This window comes from Coffea arabica, chromosome 1e, assembly GCF_036785885.1.
Source record: "Coffea arabica cultivar ET-39 chromosome 1e, Coffea Arabica ET-39 HiFi, whole genome shotgun sequence".
In the NCBI taxonomy this organism is placed as follows: Eukaryota; Viridiplantae; Streptophyta; class Magnoliopsida; order Gentianales; family Rubiaceae; genus Coffea; species Coffea arabica.
Genome location: NC_092311.1, coordinates 40834684 through 40850043, shown reverse-complemented (window position 1 = coordinate 40850043; position 15360 = coordinate 40834684). Strand labels below are relative to the sequence as shown.

General features: G+C 39.1%; 3 protein-coding genes across 3 annotated transcripts; 1 reads left to right on the top strand and 2 right to left on the bottom strand.

Annotated features, from left to right (window-relative positions):
* Positions 1–910: 910 nt before the first annotated feature.
* Positions 911–2763, top strand: LOC113704477 (F-box protein At3g26010). The gene has a single exon (XM_027226382.2). It carries the CDS (start codon positions 1253–1255, stop codon positions 2534–2536), a length of 1284 nt encoding a protein of 427 aa, XP_027082183.1. The 5' UTR covers positions 911–1252; the 3' UTR covers positions 2537–2763.
* Positions 2764–3404: 641 nt separating this feature from the next.
* On the bottom strand, positions 3405–6386 carry LOC113704485 (elongation factor 1-beta). The gene is made up of 6 exons (XM_027226387.2): positions 6120–6386; positions 5894–6013; positions 5613–5688; positions 4290–4407; positions 3849–3962; positions 3405–3754 (listed from the first exon to the last, which is right to left on the bottom strand). The coding sequence occupies exons 1-6, from the start codon at positions 6203–6205 to the stop codon at positions 3591–3593; spliced, it is 678 nt and encodes a 225-aa protein (XP_027082188.1). The 5' UTR covers positions 6206–6386; the 3' UTR covers positions 3405–3590.
* Positions 6387–13422: 7036 nt separating this feature from the next.
* Positions 13423–14205, bottom strand: LOC113694691 (U-box domain-containing protein 19-like). Its single transcript, XM_027213547.1, has one exon. The coding sequence runs from the start codon at positions 14203–14205 to the stop codon at positions 13423–13425; it is 783 nt and encodes a 260-aa protein (XP_027069348.1).
* Between the last annotated feature and the right edge of the window lie 1155 nt (positions 14206–15360).

The window sequence follows — 15360 nt, the reverse complement described above, 5'->3', positions numbered from 1 at the left end:
GCTTCTGTCCATGAAGTAACTACTCGACACTCTTCAAGGCAGCGGCAGCGCACAACTAGGTCTCCATTGTAGTATTCATCCTTTCCTCGATAAATCTCCGTTGCTGTTTCAAATCGATTTGCGCCATTATTACTTGAAACGCTACCTGAACTTGATGCTGCTTTGGCCCAATTTCTCCTTACCTGCATTTGCAATGATTCTGTACACAATCTGAGAATTTACACAGACTACCCATTTCTTGGATGAACCCTAGCTCTCCAATTCAACTTAAGCTCCTCACTTTGATTTCAGAGTCTAAAGCTCCGCACTTAAGCTCCTCATTTTGTTACCGTTTTAGAGCCCATAAGTGAAGTTCCAAAAGTAGCCCTCATTATGTGGTCAATTTCCCGCCCATTTGATATTTTGTGGTGGCGCCGCCGCAAAGGGTCTCAATTGGATTTGCATTTTAAGTTAAGGTATCCAATTGGCCAAGAATAAAATAAAGGGACTAGATCGACACAAGTATAAAAGTATAGGGACTAAATTGGCCATTTTCCCTCTAATTTATGGATGGGAAATTTTCTTAATCTATTGAAGCCAACATGAATAAAGCAGATTCCTTATTATGTTATTTCAGAAGAAGTTAATTTTTGTTTCAACCGAAAAAGGAAAAAAAAAACTTGTGCTATAAACAGGGTGACTGTACATTGCACTGAACCCCTTTCTTGATTTGTACAAATAAACCATAACCAAATATCAATAAAGTATTCAAGTAAAAAAAAATAGAAATTAATAAAGGCATTGGATCTCCATAATAAAATACTCAATAAAAGGTCAATCCATAATATTTAATAAAATATCAAATGCCCCCATCCACACCAATGCAGTTTCTTTATTTAGAAAGCAAGTGAACTGGCGTCCACAAAACAATCAAATAAAGTATCCAATCTTATCTTATCTCTCAGACACCCCGCCAAATTCGCAAGTCAACCTCCTTTCTCCTTTTGCCCCTAGCATTTTGTTGACTTGTAATTCTGTTCTCTTGTTCTATTATTCTTCAAGATTGCGATTCTTGGCTGCCTTTTTTCTTTCTCACCTTTCTTGGTAGAATCTACATTAAGCCTATACGTTTAACATTTTCTCTTGACCAATATTCTGATCAAAGCATCCAGATTTCATTGAACCTGAATTAGATGCTCATATGTTGTTTCTACATTAGTACTACAGCATATGTTGCATCTAATTGTTGTTACAACGGGAATGTTGTTCAAGGATGCTCAAGAAAATGACACATAATATGTGGTTCAAAGATGGTTGTATGCCTGACTGGTTCTTGATTGAGGTCCTCTGCAGGGTTCCTATCAAGTCTGTCTTTAGGTTCAAAAGCGTCTCAAAACAATGGCTTTCTCTGATCTCTCATCCATCTTTTGCTCGTTTCTACATTTCTCAAGCCTCAGCTTTGCCAGGGCAGTGCCAGCAATGGGTATTTCTCTTCAAGAGAATGCATGTGGAGGGTTCTACAATATCCCACTTTGCTGATCAGCATAATAAGCCACTAGCGAATATGTATTCTTGCAATCCTACTTCACCAGATTTTCACATACTCCCTTTACCAGATTCTCAGGAAGCGAAGGGGCAAACCTGTTTTATCAGAGCAATTCACAATGGATTTTTGTTGTATGGTTGGTTTCAATATAAGCCATATTTATACAACCACATTGTGGAATATTACATTTGTAATCCTGTTACCAAGCAGTGGTTTGCTCTTCCTGCACCGAAACATCTCTTCAAACAGGTCAATGTGGGGTTTGTTACACAAGTTGAGGCAGGAATATTAAGAAGTTATAAAGTTGTTTTAGTTCATTGTTGTCCTCAGAAACGAGGATTCCTCGAGTTTGAGATATTTTCTTCTGAATCTGGAATATGGGAGGACTTTGTTGTAAATTCCGGATGTGCAATAAGAATTTCCTGTCACCACAAGCCTATCTTTTTCGAGGAGAATCTGCACTGGAGTGATAGTGAACTTGGAATTATAGCCTATGATCCTTACAATAATCCTAATGAGTTTCGCATCATTGAGTTTCCAACTGATGCAGACGGGGAATATAGCATGTCAAGATATGGTTTCAATTCTAGTATGTATGGTGTTCATCAAGGATATCTGAAGTATTTTGAAGTTTCTCGTCCACTGCAACAGGGATTTTCAGACTTCAAAATATGGGTTCTTGAGGACTACAACTCTAACAAGTGGTTCCTACAACACACTGTAAGGAATGAAGAAATTATAGTTGATGATAGTCTGCATCTTCGCATGTTAACTGCCATACCGGTAGCCTTCCATCCATATGATGCAGATATAGTTTATCTGGGGTGGAATAACAATTTGGTCACATTCAACATCCAAACCAGGAGATTAAAATCGCTTGGATTTCCAAACAACCCCAAAGAAATATATCAGATCTCTGGTGAGGCTTGCTGGTCCTGCTTCTTGTTTGTGCTTCCAATTTGGCCAGTTCGCATTCCACTTTCCCTATCTGCAGGAGCCGATAGTCTTTAATTTGTTGTGGTTGAGTCAAGATGATCATTTCATTATTGATGTAATTATGCCTTAGAAGTCGATCATTAAATTGTTTAGTTATGTCCATTATATCTGAACTGTGGAATAGAAGATGGAGCAATCTGCTCTTCTGTTTCATTGCTCCATTCTGGTTTTGTTGCTTTGAATGTGAGTTTGGCAATTCTGACCACATGTTATCATATAGTTGCAAGATCATTTCTTGAACACTTCTTTTCCTTTTGCATGAAAATTATATTATTGCACGCTTTCCCTTTTCTATTATTCAATCTTAGCTTTTTAAGATTATATATGTTCCTCAACTTGACAAGATCTATACAACTTAATGGGTGAAGTGAACAAAACAGCTTTCAGTTTGTGCATCTGGAATTTGAGTGTGGAATGAGCATTGGATCTGAGGCGTAGTTTAACGCAGAATGTAAATGAAGTGAAATGTAGCTTTATGAGTTTGAGACGTGAACTTGGAGATCTTAAATTTGACATGGCAAAAAAATTACTGACATTTTGGGTGCCTACTAGATTCAATAATACTCCCATTAATCATTGCATATTAAATTATGCACTGAGATAAGATGATGAAAATTTGTACTCTTCTGAGATTTGTGGTACACTTCTTTGGAAGGTTGGCAAACCCCATACCTGCACATTTCATACTGATGATCTTTATTTTGCCCCATGCCTCCACTTCAGAGCACCAACCAAGCAGATGAGGATGGGCTCAAACTCAAAGGAAAATAGAACTGTTATGCTAGTCAAAACATCAGGTCCAGCATGCTTCTGGTTTATTCAGGATGGGTCAATTAAAAAAGAGCTAGTCTTGTCTAATCCAAATGTAAATCAACACGCATCATGCTCAAACTTGGGATGGTTTAAATAGCTCAAGTATCTTTCAATCTTGCAAACAGAAGAGCCGACAACTAATAGAAAAGTACGTTATATCATAAACATAGATTTAAAAAAATATATATAAAACTAAAGAAAGTAACAAAATTACAGCCCATAATCGTTAGAGCTGGTATGTCCACTGGCACTGGTCTCAGATTTTGTTGAAGGCAACAATGTCACAGCTTTGCACATACTCGCTGCATGGCTCAACTGTGAGCTGGTCCTCAATGAGATCATCAACTGAGACAAGGTCATCCACTATGGTAAGCATGATCTGCAACTTCTTTATACCGTAACCGACAGGGACCAGTTTTGCTGCACAAGACAAGAAATGGGGATTTTTAGTATCTTAAAGAAATATTCAGGCATACTAAATGAGAAATCAACAAAGGTTAAAAACAAAACATACAGGCTCCCCACAAAAGCCCAGGCTTCTCGACTTTGCGAACTTCCTCCTCGAGCTTCTTCATGTCTGTCTCATCATCCCAAGGTTTAATATCCATAAGAACGGATGATTTTCCACCTGGAGATAGGATTTACGAAATACATTACATGACCAAACAAATGGGAATAGAACCGTAGATGTTCAAATTGATTATGAATTCAAATTGATTATGAATTTATCAGGAAAAGTTCAATTTTGATTCAACAGGTACAAGGCAAAACTCACACCTTAGATTCCTAAGATCAAGTGTTTTCTTTGGATCGATAATTTAGTTGTTAACCACTATGGCCAACAAAATCTCCAATTTTACTAGTGTCAATCGACAATATTCAAACCATCAATAAGTTATTTTTAAACAAAATGATCACAAGCACATTGCCAGAAACCATCTGAAAAGAAGCTTACTCTCTTTCTTCTTGGTGGATGCTTTAGCAGCCTCCCTCTGTTCTGCTGCCTTCTTTTCTTCCTCTGTTTCATCACCAAAGAGATCAAGGTCATCATCATCTTCTGCTGCAGGTGCTTCCTGCCAAAGATCAAAGTCAAAATTTTGTCAAGAATAATTTGCACATATAAACCTCAAGCTGCGTTCATGAATGCATAATGAAACCTATGCCAAAACCAGCAGCAGTTCATGGTCCATGGCTATTATTACGTCACACAAGTTTGTCCAGATGCATGGATACAGACACAAAACATGGACCTGATCCTACACTTATCAACAAGGACATCATCTCTTGCAGAAGTGGATATACATAGTTTCAGCAATGATGAAATTATCAACTATCATATATAAGAAAAAACACGTAAATATTTAGTATACCAGGTTGTATGTTGTGCATTCAAATGTGAAGTATTAATTCATGTTTAAATATAATACTTCATGCAGTGCAGATTCTACAACAACAATCAAACATCATGCATAAAGCAGTCCTTACACATGACTGAAAAAGAAAAATAAGTTATGCAACCATTCTGAAGCACTTTATCCAAAATAAAGTTTTCTGTTCTTGTATATGACATCTGTCAACAATTTTGCTTCATGTTTTTGTTTGTTACCCTAAGAGGATTTTAATTTCTTTCCATTTATGCAATTTCACATCTGTCGAGTTGTTGCCCAAAAAGATGGTACCATCTATGGGGGCGCCATTACGTGTTAGATAAATTTCAAAGCATCTCCGAACTAGTGTATTTTAAAATTTAATGCCAAGAAAGAGAGCCGACTATATACTCAGAGTCCATCTTTGTCTGTTGAACACTAGAGTAAAATTTATTACGAAGGAAACTGACCATGACTTCTTGAGCGTGTTTGTGGTTCTTAGTAAGTCACAGAACAATGCATTGCAATCTCAAAGATAGACTATTTCACATTGCCAGTGGTGCTTTCAAAAATTAAGATAAGATCTACCAACAAAAAACTCAATGATCTGGACCCTTTCAAGAGTAGAAATTCATCCTGGAACTCATATAGTCTAGAATTTTCAAATTTAACTCCTTTAAAGGAAGCCTCAAGATTAATTCTACTTCTCCAAATAATAAAACTTGCTATTTTGATATGCAATTATTAACTATCGACCATAACATATTTAAGATCCGCACAACCCCATCTCCATCAAAGTTCTCTCTCATATGAAATTTAAACACAGACGTGGAGATTAAAAAAAAGTACGAAAAGCAAACAAGTCAAACAATAAATTTACTAGCTAAGTAGTTAGATGTCGAGGAGACTACCTTGGCCACCACAGCTGGAGCAGCTTCTGCAGCAGCACCTTGGCCAATTCTCACTCCAACAGCTTTTCCAGGAAAGCTAAAAATATGACAGAAATTGTCAAAATGCACAAGTTAAAATCCATTAAAATTAAATAAAATTTCGAACTTTATATAAAAAAAAAAGCGAAAAACCCTTAAATGAGGATATTAAATCATCACTAAATAATCTTCAAATCCACAATTTAAGCAAAACCCGCGTCAAAAAACATAAAAGTATTGCAAAAAAGAACAAAAAATCATACCTTGGGGCAAGTTTTGAGGAGACGGATTGGTACCATTGGCTAGCATTGGGATACAAATCAGCACTGGGCTGCTTCAAAACGGCAGCGTATACCTTCACATCATCCTTTGTAAGATGATCCCTGAAATCAATCCATTCAAATTGGCTCAAAACAAGAAAAAGAACATTTTTTACACAAGAACAAGAGAGCCCAGTAAAATTATCAGTTAATTCCAGATTATACGGACCCAGATACATAAGTTTTGCCAGCAAGAAATTCATCAAGGGCTTTGAGGCCAGCCTCTGTGTGGAGATCTGAGAAGGTAACAGCCATTGATTCCCCAAATTAATGAAGAAAAATTGAAGGGTTTCGAAAAAGGGAAGACTGAAACCTGCGGAATCGGGAGAGAGACGGCCAAAGCGAAGGTAAGTGGTGTCGTTTTTATATGGGAGTTGCTAGAGAAACCCTAGATTTTGGGGTATATTCGTTTGCTTTTCATCGATTTCTTCTGTTTCTTTTAACCGCGGATTGACCCCTTTGATTTTATAGATTTTGCAATTCACCCCTCACAAAAATGGAAAAAAAAAAAAATTCCTTAGAGCACTAGATTAGTAGACTACTACTACTATTTTTCGAAAGAGTAGTCCTAACAGTGTCTAATCCAATCTCACCTTATTACTCACTAAACAAGAACACTTGTTAAAATAGGTTGGCGAAAGGGATGTAGACATGTTGCGCAATATCTAATAAACTCCTCTTTAGCCCCAACGGGTAGCTCGGCCGAAACTGGTAAGTCCGTCTTTGTGGTAATATCCCGTGTTCGACCCTCATTGTGGTAACATGTCACGGCCTCGAGACTGATTTCTGGAATTGTTGGAGTTGAGATGGAATTGATCAAGAGGAATCGAAGAAATTGGGGATTGGAAAATAATTGGGAAGGAAAACAGAGAGAAGAGAGAGAACAAGAACAAGAAGGCAATAGCAGAAATGTGAACAATGATCGTAATGCTTCAGTACATGTGGGCCCCTCTTTATAACCAACTCTAACAGACTTGCCAGATATCTACAACTGGATTTAACTACCTAATGACCTTATTAATTGAAACGACATCGTATGGCCATTACTTAAGAACACCAAAACTGCATCGTTTTGCTAAACCACTGAGCTAACTAACTCTGACTCTAATTGAGCTATTATTGTGTTTAAGGACCTCTAGCTTACAGCCTGACAATCCCTTCCCCTTAAGAACAGACTTGTCCTCAAGTCTGGAATGCAGGAAACTGTCACTCAATGAAAGACCTATCCTCCCAAGAAGCTTCCTCGGCCTCCAATTGACTCCATTTGATCAGGAATTGGATGACAGGTTGCCCATTGCGCAAAATGACCCTTCTGCTCAAGATTGCCTCTGGCTGCAATGGACATTGATCTTATATATCTAATTCTGGCAGATTAGTAGAACTTCCTTGCAATGTACCCAGCTTCTTCTTGAGTAGTGAGACATGGAACACAGGGTGTAATCTAGTGCCTGCTGGCAACTTCAATTTGTAAGCCACTGGGCCAACTTTCTCCTCCACTTCGAATGGTCCATAGTATTTGGCAGACAGCTTCAGACACTTCCGTACTGCCACTGTTTGTTGTCTGTATGGTTGGAGTTTCAGGAACACCCAATCTCCAACAGCAAATTCCCTCTCCGTCCTGTGTTGATCAGCAAAATACTTCATCCTTTGCTGAGCTTTAACTAAGTTGTCCTTAATGCAATTTGAGATCCTATTTCTTTCCTGGAGCATGTTAGTAGCTGCAGGTACCACAGAGTCTAAGTAAGGCCCCAGGGGCAGAGGCACTGGCTTATATCCAAATAGTGCTTCAAAAGGTGTCATTTTGAGACTGGAATGATAGGTAGAATTGTACCACCATTCAGCCATAGGTAGCCATTTGCTCCACTGTGATGGCATTTCCCCAGTCATGCATCTCAAGTAGTTCTCTACACACTGATTGAGCCTTTCACTCTGACCATCAGATTGGGGATGGTAAGAGGACGTATAATGCAATTCTGTTCCCATCACCTTAAATAATTCCTTCCAAAACCCACTGGTGAAGACCTTGTCTCTGTCTGTGATGATGGACTCAGGCAGTCCATGTATTCTGTATATGTTGTCCAGAAAAACTTGTGCTACCACCTTGGCAGTGAAGGGATGAGTGAGCCTAATAAAGTGGCCAAACTTAGTGAATCTATCAATTACCACCAGTATAGTGTCATACCCTTGAGACTTAGGCAGCCTCTCAATGAAATCCATGGAAATGTGAGTCCAAGCCTGTGTGGGAATGGGAATTGGTTGCAGCAGCCCAGGATAAGGTACATGCTCAGATTTATTCCTTTGGCAGGTGTCACAGTTCTGTACGAAAGTGATCACCTCCTGTTTCATCCCTGGCTAGTAAAACAGTGACTTGATCTTCTGCCAGCAGCTCTTCTGTCCTGAATGTCCTCCTACTGCTGAGCCATGAAGCACTTGAAGAATCTGGTTTCTAGTGTTATTGGCACTTCCCACATATATCTTTCCCTGGTATCTCAGCACCCCATCCACTAACTTATAGTCAGTGTGAGCAGTGGAATCCAAAAGCAGCAGAGCCATGATTGCTTGGCAATGATCATCCATGTCATAACTTTTCTGCAATTCTTCCATCCAACCTGGTCTTACAGCAGTAATAGCTAGGCATGAGTTGTTTGTATTGACTGACTCAATTTCATGCCTCCTAGATAAAGCATCTGCAACTTGATTTTCAGAGCCCTTCTTATACTGTATCTCATAATCCAGCCCCATTAGTTTCGTCATCCACTTATGCTGGAGAGCAGTGTTCAGCTTTTGATCCAGCAAATATTTTAATGACCGATGGTCTGTCCTGATTACAAAGTGGCTTCCCACCAGGTAGTGTCTCCATTTTGTGACCGCTAACACTAGAGCAAGAAGTTCCTTTTCATAGACTGATAGTCCTAAGTTCTTAGGTGACAGGGCCTTGCTCAAGAAGGCAATGGGGGTGACCTTCTTGCATTAGAACTGCCCCAATTCCTCCTCCACTGGCGTCTGTTTCTATCACAAATGCCTTCTTGAAGTCTGGTAGACTAAGAACTGGAGCTGAACACATTAGCTCCTTCAAGTGCTCAAAAGCTGCTTGTGCTTGTGAACCCCATTTGAAGCCATCTTTTCTGAGCAGTTCAGTCAGAGGCTTGCACACCTGTCCATATTGTTTTATAAACCTCCTGTAATAGCCAATTAGCCCCAAGAACCCCCTCAACTCCTTGACAGTTTGAGGTACAGGCCACTGTAAGATGCTACTAACCTTGGAGTCGTCCATCCTAACTCCTCTATCAGTAATGGTATGCCCCAAATAGTCTATTCTTTTCTGGGCAAATGCACATTTGGATTTCTTCACATATAATTGGTTATTTTGCAATAGGTTCATCACAATTCTCATATGCTGAAGATGATCCTCTAGTGTAGGGCTATACACTAAAATGTCATCAAAGAAGACTAGGACAAATTTTCTTAGATAAGGTTGGAAAACCTGATTCATTAATGACTGAAAGGTGGCAGGAGCATTTGTGAGGCCAAAGGGCATCACCAGAAATTCAAAGTGTCCACAATGGGTCTGGAAGGCTGTCTTGAAAGTGTCCTGTGGCTTCACTCTGATCTGATGGTAACCTGCTGTCAAATCCAGTTTAGTTTTGAACACTGCTCCTGCTAGCTCATCCAGCAATTCATCTACATTGGGTATTGGAAATCTGCCTTTGACAGTGAGCTCATTCAACTTCCTATAGTCCACACAGAACCTCTAGGTTCCTTCTTTTTTTTTGACCAGCAATACAGGGGAAGCAAAAGGGCTGTTGCTGTGCTTAACAATGCCTCTCTGTAACATTTTAGTCACTTGCCTCTTTATCTCTTCCTTGTGGCAGTGAGGGTATCTGTACGGTTTAAGCTTGAAGGGTTGAGTATCTGGTTTAAGTGGTATCTCATGATCCACATTCCTGGCAGGAGGTAATGAGCTGGGAGTTTGAAATACATCTTCAAACTCCTGCAGTAGTTCCTGAACTGCCTGTGGTATGGAATCCAGCATGCTCTCTTTATTCTGATGCGAGCTCATGGCCATGCACATCTGTCTTTTGTATTCAATAAATGTTCTCAAGTCCTTTCCCCTGATCAAATCCATGTCACACTTGTCTGCTTGACCATGCAGGTGAATCTCCCCTCCTTCATAGTGTAATGAGATTCTAAGCTGTTGGAAATCAAAGGTGATGGGGCTGAAGTGGGTCATCCAGTCCACTCCTAGTATGATATCCCATCCCCCCAACTCTATGGCTTTGAGATTGAATTTGAATTGATGCTAGTTGATACTCCACTGCACCCCAGGACAGACAGCATTGCTGGTAACGCAGGTTCCATTTCCCATGACCACAGAGAAAGGTTGCTCCACCCACTGATATTTGAGATCCATCCCAATGACCAACTCACTACTGATAAAACTGTCAGAACTTCCAGTATCCACTAAAATAAGCACCTCCTCTCCATCCAGAACTCCTGTCAAGGTAATGGTTTTTCTCTTTAATGCCTCAGATAAGGCATGCAAAGACATTTCCATCGTTTGGCCAGGATTCCCAGTCTGCTCGTCTTGTTCACCTAGAGCATCTTCAAATGCAGCTTCCTCATCCTCTTCTAATGTTAAGCAGTTCATGTGACTACTCTTACACTGATGCCCCACTCCATATTTTTCCCCACATTTGAAGCACAATCCATTATTTCTTCTGTACTGCATCTCCTGTGCAGAGAGCCTCCTAAATTCTTTGGTGCCTTCCTGCATACCCCCCGACTTAGAAGGTCTCTGGCTGTTGTAGAAGGGAAGCTTATATGAAGCAGTTCCTGGAGTAGTAGTAGTGCTTCTGGACAACCCCAGCCTGTTTTCTCCCAGAGGTTTGACATTCTCCTTAGAACTCTTATGCTGCAGTTTCAGGGAGTACTCTTGCCACTGTGACAGTTCAAATGCTTCAACCAGGGTTGCAGGTTTCAACATCTTAATCATAGGCTTGATTTCCTCCTTCAGTACACTCATAAAACTAGAAATGAAGTAGTTTTCGTCCAGATTTCTATTTTTTAGCATCATCAAGGCCTTTAATTCCTCGAATTTCTCCTGATAATCTTCCACACTTCCTATTTATTGCAGTTTATTGAATTCTTCTACTATATCTCTACACGTCCTATCATTGAATCTGAGGCACAGTAATTCTCCAAATTCCTCCCAACTAAGTTTAGGTTTCTCAATTTTGATCCCTTGGAACCACCTATCAGCCCTGCCTTCTAAGTACATTTCAATCACATCAACTTTGTGTTCTTCAGGAACTTGATAGTTTAGGAAATATTTGTTGCATTTACGTAGCCAGTCCCTAGGATTTCCTCCCGTAAACATTTGCAAGTCAATCTTAGGAGGATTCGGAATCTGAAACTTACTCCAATCCTTCTTGAAGTTCCTCTGAGCCTCATACTCCACTGATAGCCTCTGATAGGCTGGTGGTGTTGGTAGCAGCGGCGGCTGATCTATCATTCTACTACCTCCTTCGGTTGTTTTCTCCTTCTCATAGGACATCTTGATCAGTAGGTCTCTGAATTTCTGTTCAAGGACTTGATTGAAATTCTGCTCTATTCCTGTTATCAGACTCTCCATTCGTTTGTTATTTTCTTCAAGCTCCATCTTCAAGTCCTTCTTAACCTGCTGGTGCTCTGATTTAGACGCCTATATGGCCTCCACTAGCTCCTGGAGCTTAGCTTCTTGTTTCCTCACCTGTTCTTCTATGGTGCGGAATTTGGTACTTTCTGCCATTGATTGTGGTGCAGTTGCCGAGGATCAACTGCTCTGATACCACTTTGTCACGGCCTCGAGACTGATTTCTGGAATTGTTGGAGTTGAGATGGAATTGATCAAGAGGAATCGAAGAAATTGGGGATTGGAAAAGAATTGGGAAGGAAAACAGAGAGAAGAGAGAGAACAAGAACAAGAAGGCAATAGCAGAAATGTGAACAATGATCGTAATGCTTCAGTACATGTGGGCCCCCCTTTATAACCAACTCTAACAGACTTGCCAGATATCTACAACTAGATTTAACTACCTAATGACCTTATTAATTGAAACGACATCGTATGGCCATTACTTAAGAACACCAAAACTGCATCGTTTTGCTAAACCACTGAGCTAACTAACTCTGACTCTAATTGAGCTATTATTGCGTTTAAGGACCTCTAGCTTACAGCCTGACATAACATTGCTGGTATTCTTGAGCAGGGTTCTGCTGACCTTAGGGGGATTAGTTTGGCCAAAAAAAAAAAAAGATTGGAACACCCCCTAAGTGAAAAAAAATAATAAACTCCTCTTTAATTTTGAATAAAGTAAAAATGGACCAAATGCATCTCGAATACCAGGTTTAGTTACATTTTATCCTTATTCAAATACTAAACACAATGAGGCCTTAACGACCTCAAATAATATCACCAATGTTTGGTTGAATACGAAATCAGAGGGATAATTAGTAGATTATCCTATTTATATTTCACTTGTAATTTTGTCGTTTCCAAGAAAACAAATACTAAATTTACATTCAAATCCATATATTCCTAACAGTGTACGAAGACATTGTAATTGAATTTTGCTGATGATCAAGAATTAACTTTTAATGCGTACAATTTGTCGCAATGGTTATAAGCAAGCTTCGAGTATATATAAATGATAAATCACATAAGGAATTCAATTCTGTATGAGATTATAAGAATGTAAGGGTAGAGCTAGATCCACACTCTCCCATTCTACCTATATTAATATTTCAAACACGAATATGAAGTTTTGAAGCCCTAAACATCTAGGGGGTTTCCTTCTAACTTTTTTCAATTCCAAGTTTATTTTTTCACACTATAGAAATAATTTTCCTTGCACTAGTCTTTTAACTATTTATACCATTTTTTTCAAATGCTTTTCATTTTACACTCTCCTGATTTCTAAAAGCTATTTGATATCAGTGAATTTCCTAGAAAAAGTTTGTAGGCTTATAGCTTTATGGGCCTATACAGTTTCAAATGCAATCAGATTTTACAGAATTATGACTATTCCTTGTAAAAAAAAAAACACTAATGTTTGACATTTATGTGTGGTACCATTAAGCTTTTAATTAAATATAATCAGATATAATAGTTCTAGTGTTTTTTTTTCTTTTGAAGTAGTACTAGTCTTATGGATCAGTGGATGATCCTTTTTTTTTTTGGGGAAAAGAGTCTCAATGGATCTCCAACTCTTTCACAGGTAAAGTTTTAGCCCTCCAATAATTAACAATAAAGGTTTGACCCTCGATCTAATAAAATAGCATATTCGTGGCCCCTCTATCAAATCCAGTAGTTAAAATTAACAGAAAGCATTATCTTGTGAGATGCGCGACCAAATATCAAGGGTATTATAATCTCTGAATGGTTTACCAAGCACCTCCGCCCCACCAACCCCTCCACCACCCCACCACCTGTGTCACCACCACTGCTGTCGTTGCTCTTGCTTCAGCAATGGGACTAATCCAGCAACAAACACTCTCCTATGGTTCTCAGGACATAGGAGGAGGCCGAATATCGTGACAAGTGCATTCTTCTTGCCACGATCTGTCCCATCCCTGAGGAGCTCCACTAGAGAAGGAATTGCATCTGGAATCTCCCCAATTAGTTGTCGGTATTCTTCAACTGAAGCAAGGTAAAAGAATGCACCAGCTGCATGCTGTCGAGCTTCCACTTTCAGTCCGCACTTCAAAACATCAAGTATCAAAATCAAACCTCTATTCTCAAAAATTCTTTTCCTGCTTTTGGAAAACTTTGAAAGATTTAACAGAGATGCCATGGCATTCTCTTGCAGCGATGGATCGCATGAAAATAGAAGATTCAACAGAGGCGGGATTGCACCAGCTTCAACCAAACAAGACCGATTAAAAATGCTTGTTTTGGTGAGCAAATGAATCTCATAAGCAGCTCTGTTCTGCTCTTGATTATTGCAACGCACAAGCCTGCCAACGAGAAAATTAGCGAGCAATCGCACGGCCTGCTCAGATACTTTGCTACCCGCAACAACTGCCTTTGTAACATCACGGCTACGCCCAACTGAATCAGCAAAGTGGATGCTTTTTTCTAAGCAAAATCCCTTGATAAGCTGCTTCAGAGCTGAATTGGGCGCAAAATCTGTGCAGAGAAGCCTCTGGCCTGTCTTGGGACAGGTGCGGTTACCAGTTCTGAACCATCCTGAACTTGTTCCTGGGAAAGAGACCATAATGCCCTTATATTTGATCGCACGTCATACGAGATAATGCTTCCTGTCAATTTTAACTGCTGGATTTGACAGAAGGGCCACGAATATGCTATTTTATTAGATCGAGGGCCAAACCTTTATTGTTAATTATTGGAGGGCTAAAACTTTAGCTGAAAAAGAGTTGAAGGGCATTGAGACTCTTTTTCCTTTTTTTTTTGTCCCAGCATTAAGGATCGATGAGATTTTTGTGGTTCATTCATAGGACAAAAATGTTCCTCATTATAATAGTTTTTTGGAAGATGCTTTATGTAGTAGAAGTATTAGAAAAAAAAAACATGAAACTTAATTTGGAAAGAGAAAAGTAGGAGATAATTGAACGAAGAATAATACAAAGGTAAATTGTTTTTATTGTATAAAAGGATAAATTTAGAATTTGCAATGTGTACTACTAATTTTTTTTTTAGTGTAAGTGAGAGCGATCAAACCCTAGACTTCTCATTTATACTCTCTCCTCTCGAACTACCCAATCCATCTCTCATTCTCTCTGCTGCTCAACTTAATAAACCATAGGGGTTTTAGAGAGTCTTATTACAATAAACTCAAATACTCATCAAAAGCAAAAATTAAAATGAACCCATTGCCTAATAACAGGATATTTTTTCTTTTAAAAAAAAAAAGTTCAAATTCCTAACTAAATTTCACCCCTCATTATATGTCCAAATTTATTATGAACAATCTTAAGTTGTTTTGTTGCGTTGTAACATTAATAGTTGGCTAGAGCTTGTTTGTTGATGTCACTTTGTTTATTTGACTGATAGCACTTACTAGCTTAGCTTTTATTGTATTGATTGTAACGCACATTTTACTAATTGAAAATAAACTTTAATTTACCCCAAAAACAAACAAAAACTCAAGCTGTGAGTTTTTGGTCATGGACAATTAGCATTTCTTCCTGGTCCGCCATGGTAAAAGTAATTTCCCCATGCATCGCTGCGCTTCTCGAGTAATATCCTATAGCAATTTGGGTTCGCAGCGAAAGTGTAAAGGGTACCAGGACTCCTCAAAGTCTTCGATACATCAACTACTTGAAGATTCTTGAAGTAACTTGCCCCTTTAAACCCTTCTTCAGGAAAATGGCCACTGCCCATTTGAGTTGTGGTGTACTGCCCATTTGGT

What these genes read in the sequence shown, in the direction of transcription:
- LOC113704477 (XM_027226382.2), top strand. Translation starts at nt 1,253, where the DNA reads ATGCTCAAGAAAATGACACATAATATGTGGTTCAAAGATGGTTGTATG.
- LOC113704485 (XM_027226387.2), bottom strand. Translation starts at nt 6,205, where the DNA reads ATGGCTGTTACCTTCTCAGATCTCCACACAGAGGCTGGCCTCAAAGCC. An exon ending in CTCCAGCTGTGGTGGCCAAG is followed by an intron (nt 4,408 to 5,612) that starts GTAGTCTCCTCG and finishes GATCTTTGGCAG; the next exon opens with GAAGCACCTGCAGCAGAAGA. An exon ending in ATCCACCAAGAAGAAAGAGA is followed by an intron (nt 3,963 to 4,289) that starts GTAAGCTTCTTT and finishes TCCTATCTCCAG; the next exon opens with GTGGAAAATCATCCGTTCTT.
- LOC113694691 (XM_027213547.1), bottom strand. Translation starts at nt 14,205, where the DNA reads ATGGTCTCTTTCCCAGGAACAAGTTCAGGATGGTTCAGAACTGGTAAC.